Genomic DNA, 4,428 nt, shown 5'->3' with positions numbered 1-4,428 from the left:
CTCCTCCGGGCACTCTGAGGTGGTCACGGCAGCGCAGCACCTATATCCTGTCAGAGAACCTGTGACACGCTGCCACGGCCCGTGGGGCCCTGTTTCCCCCTCACATCGGCCCCAGCCTGGCCCAGGCCCAAAGCAGCTCCCCACGTACAGGCACCCCAGGGTGTGTCCGGGATGGAGAATGCAGGTTGTGATGTCACAAACCTCTGGTGTCAGATGTTCTGTACTTTATCACAGGCAGCACTCCGCAGTGTCAGTACACAGCTGAGGCAGTGCAGCAGCAGCACACAGCTGAGGCAGTGCAGCAGCAGCAGCAGCATGATGGGGAAGACACGGATGGTCATGGCCACCACGTGCCTCCTTATTTTGGGCATCCTGTCAGTCCTGGTAGCCCATGGGCACTGGAGTACTCTGCAGCGAAGGCGGCGATCCGGTAGGTGGGCAGGCGAGGGCCGGCATCGAGACCTTGGGGTGTGTGCGGGGCCGGGGCCATGGTGGGGCAGGGCTGGGCCTGGCGGGATGAAGCTGAGCTTTCAGCCTCAGGGCTGTTTGTTTCTGGTTGTGGTTCGGAGAACTTGGCTGTGGTTTTCGTCTCGATTTGGGGGACTGTGGGCTGTCTGCTGCCACTACTCATTGTGCCCACAGTGTGTGCTCACACACAGGAGGGGAAGCCCTCTTGGGAACCAAGGCCCAAAGGGATGCACCGACTCTGTCCCCTCAGGGTGTGGATGCTGGGCTGGGGAGAGACGGTCCGGCCACCCGGGAACTGTCTGCATGACGCTGCTGAGTGGGAGGGAGAGGCGAGTGCCAGGGAGCAATCCCGCCTCTGCCCTGTGTTCCCTGCCCTTCAGATCTGAGGAGGTCTAGTCACATACTGAACGGGAGCTTCTCTGTTTGGTTTGTTTACAGCCACGGCTGGAGGCGACGCAGACCCATCTGCCTGGCTGGGAGTGAGGGGTGCCAATCTGCCGTATCTCATGGGTACGTCATGGCTCTCCACCTCCTTGGAGAGCTGCTGTAGGGGAGCCCAAATGTAGGGGAGGGGCCTGTAGCACGGGAGGTACAGACCTGCAGGGTGTGTGCGCTGCCATGGCGGGACCCCGCAGCTGTTGTGCTGTTGAGCTACAGCTGAACCGTCTCACACCGTCTGATGGAAACTTCTCTTGGGTGTTTGGTTGCAGATGCAAATGCAGATGCTCCTCAGCCGGATCCCACGCTGCAGCCCATCTGGAATCTCTGGGGTGGGTAGTTGGCTGTGACTGACTTTGCAGACCGAGCACTCCTTTTCACTATTTGATTTGTAGAGAAATTGAACTTTATATCTTTTGTGAAGAGTCTCGTTTCCCGCCTCGTGGGTGCTGGCGAGCTGCAGAGATGGCCCAGAGTCTCTGCTGCTGCTGCTGTGGGTTCAAGTGAGTCCCAGGGACTGCAGCTGCCCCAGGGACGGCCTTACTGGCCAGAGCTGTTCTGGGCAGATGTTGGAATGGCAGGGAGTGTGCTCATGCCTCCAGCGTGCCCAGGAGCTGCTTCCTGCTGAGCCATGAGAGGGCCAGCCCCAGAAGGAAAGGCTGTGAATTGGTGTGGTTTGGCTATGTGCTTCTGCTTGTGGTTTAGAAAACTTGGCTGTGGTTTTCCTTTTGTTTTGGGGGACTGTGGGCTCTGCTCTCAGTAGCCATTGTGCCCAGAGACTGTGTGCTCACAGGAGCAGTGCACTGCAGGGTCTCTTCTTCTGGCTGTGGTATGGAGTTGGCAGGATGGGAAGCGCTGTGTTCCAGGTGAGGGAGGGTTCCTTCTGACTGAACTGTCTCCCTCTCTTTCTGAAGAGTCGCCCCATGAGGATGAGAAGCCGTCGGTTCAGGAAGGAGGCAGCAGCACCGTGACAGTCTCTGCCAACAGAGCGGGGGCGGCTCACCCGGGAGCCGTGCCAGGTAAAGATTGTTGTAAAGAAATGTGTGGAGGGCTTGGACACGGCAGAGAAAATGGTGGGCACATATATCAGTCCCAACCAGAGGGGCTGCCAAGCCTGTGCCTCCTGAGGAGATGATGTTCCTCTTGAGGAACTGTTACTTCTAATTAGATTGACCTTCTGTCGTTCTTTCTTTCTTTCTTTCTAAAGAGGCAGACGAAGTGCCCTTGGAGAAGGTGGCAGATCCACAAACAGGCAGTCGGACGGTGGCAGTCTCTGAGGAAAAAACAAGGCCATTCCAGTCAACAGCCGTGCCAGGTAATTGCTGTCACTTGGCCATCCGGGGTCATAGCTGAACGTCACAGGGTGTCTGCAGGCTCTTCCCCTGGTTCCAGCCACAGCCCAACCGTCAGTGCAGAGCGAGCGGAGTGACGGCAGCCAGGAACGGCTCTCTGAGGTCAACTGTCAGCTCTTGGCGGGGAAGGTTATGGCCAACATTGTGCCAGAGAGATGCTGAGGTGTAACCCTCTGTGGATGCAGCGAGATGCCCACTGCCCACCTCACCCCATTCACAAGAGTTGGCTGTCCCTGGACACAGGGATGGGTTTTGTCTGTGTTGCTCCAAGGGGCAACGGGTCAAAGCGCTGTTCCCGCCCATGTGCTCCCCATGGGGCCTCATGAATTCTGTTTGGTGGGACAGCTCGTCTCAAAGGCTCAGAGGGAGCCTCCCTGCAGCAGCACTAAGCGGCCCCAGAGAGGCAAGGTGTGCCAGTGCCAAAGAAAGAGGAGTTTCCTTGCTCAGACCTGCTGTGAGATTTCCAGCAGTGCACAGGACACACTAACCTGCAGAATTGTTCCTCCAGGTGTGGAAGGTGAGAAAAACTCAAAGGCCGAGCGTCTTCTGGGATTCCAGACCCATTTCCTCATATTTGCCGGGACTTTCTTCTGCTTGTGCCTCCTGTTGTCCCTGTTGGTTGCTTTGATCTGTCTGTACAAGAAGAGGAAACGGTGAGTTGTCGGCAGGTTTCCCGACCAACTTGTGTACGAGGTGCCTGATCTTGGCCATGAATCATTTTGAGAGGCTATTGTGGAGTTGTGGGTGAGGCACCAGCCAGGCTTGACTGAGACTTCTGCTGTCAGATGTCTGGACTGGCCTCTCCATTCTTTTCTGAAACCCCAAGTACAGGGTAAAAGTGACCCTGCCCTAACAAAAGCAGAGGCAGCGACAGACGTAGGCAGAGCAAGGTTGGAAAGTAAACCCAGCAAGGACTGACTTGGCCACAGGGAGTGAGAATTGCCATGGTGACATCTCCCTACCAGGGCCCCCACCAGCAGCAATCGCCCTGTCAGGTGATGCCCTAAATCCCACAGGTTCGCCTTGTCCCAGCAGCTCGGGCTGTGGTGAGGAACCCCCCAGCTTCTGGCCTGGCTTTGGAGAAAGGGAGTCAGTGTGTCCCTTCAGGGCCGGCCAGGGGCAGCCAGGGCTGCTCTCTGCCGGGCACACCGACAAAGGAGAACAGGAGGCTCTCCTGGCCCTGCGGTGTCGCTCCCAGCTTTGGTCTCCTTGCCCTGCTGGGGTCAGCTCTCCTTCCTGGCCCGTGCAGAGCACGTCAGGGTGGTCAGGGCCCAGAGGAGATGAGCCACGGGCGGGCGAGCGGAGCCCCAGCCCAGGGCTTCGGGGCACCCAGCGCTCTGCACAGAGCTCTCTGTGCCCACAGCTCCCATGGGCAGGTGGGTACCTGCAGCCCACAGTGTGCCCAGCGCCTCCTCACACCCACCCAGCACAGTCATGGTGGGGCCTCAGCAGCCTCTTCTCTCCACAGGATTCCCTCTCCATCTTCAGTGGCCCAGGACAGCACCAGCAGCTCCCACACGAGCAAGGAGAGTGATCCTGGCTCCAACACAATCCAACAAAATGTGATCTGGACCCAAGGGCAGCAGCCACCAGCTGTGCCAGGAAGCTCCTCTGTCCCACAGCTGCCATCTCAGACAGCTGGGATCTGCGGGACTGGTTTAAGCCCATCGAGCGAGAAAGCATCATGCTTGAGCCCCCTTGTCACCATACCCAAAGAAGCCCGCAAGTGGTCACAGAAGAAAATCATAACAATAACAATAGACATGACAGACAGGAATCTTGGAAGCGCTGAAGACTTGGCAGCACTCCCTGAAGCTGACACCAGCTCTAATCTCAAGCTCAACGATCCCGCTGGCTCTGCCAAAGGCACTGGAGCCACACAGGCGGGAGAGGTGGGCAAAGGGCTCATCAGGGCACAGCCCTGAGCCCACCCATTCCCTCTCTGCTCCTCTGCGTGTCTGCACATTGGCCAAGAAAATTTCAACCGGACTGGACGTTAAAACCCAAGTCACACAATCACAGAATCTGAAGGGTTGGATGTGACCTCGAGAGATCATCCAGCCCAACCCCCCTGCCAGAGCAGGACCACCGAGAGTAGGTCACACAGGAACTCATCCAGGTGGCTCTCCAGAGAAGGAGACAACAACCCATGCTGGTTTGTTCAAGTGAC

At 57.7% G+C, this 4,428-nt stretch overlaps 1 protein-coding gene across 1 annotated transcript; it reads left to right on the top strand.

Annotated features, from left to right (window-relative positions):
• Nucleotides 1–239: 239 nt before the first annotated feature.
• Nucleotides 240–4,183, top strand: LOC133627319 (uncharacterized). Its single transcript, XM_062011978.1, has 7 exons — nt 240–430; nt 907–978; nt 1,179–1,238; nt 1,821–1,925; nt 2,114–2,221; nt 2,767–2,911; nt 3,727–4,183. The coding sequence occupies exons 1-7, from the start codon at nt 316–318 to the stop codon at nt 4,181–4,183; spliced, it is 1,062 nt and encodes a 353-aa protein (XP_061867962.1). The 5' UTR covers nt 240–315.
• Nucleotides 4,184–4,428: the final 245 nt, after the last annotated feature.

This window comes from Colius striatus, chromosome 19, assembly GCF_028858725.1.
Source record: "Colius striatus isolate bColStr4 chromosome 19, bColStr4.1.hap1, whole genome shotgun sequence".
Classification (NCBI taxonomy): domain Eukaryota; kingdom Metazoa; phylum Chordata; class Aves; order Coliiformes; family Coliidae; genus Colius; species Colius striatus.
This window is presented reverse-complemented; position numbering and strand designations above follow the sequence as displayed.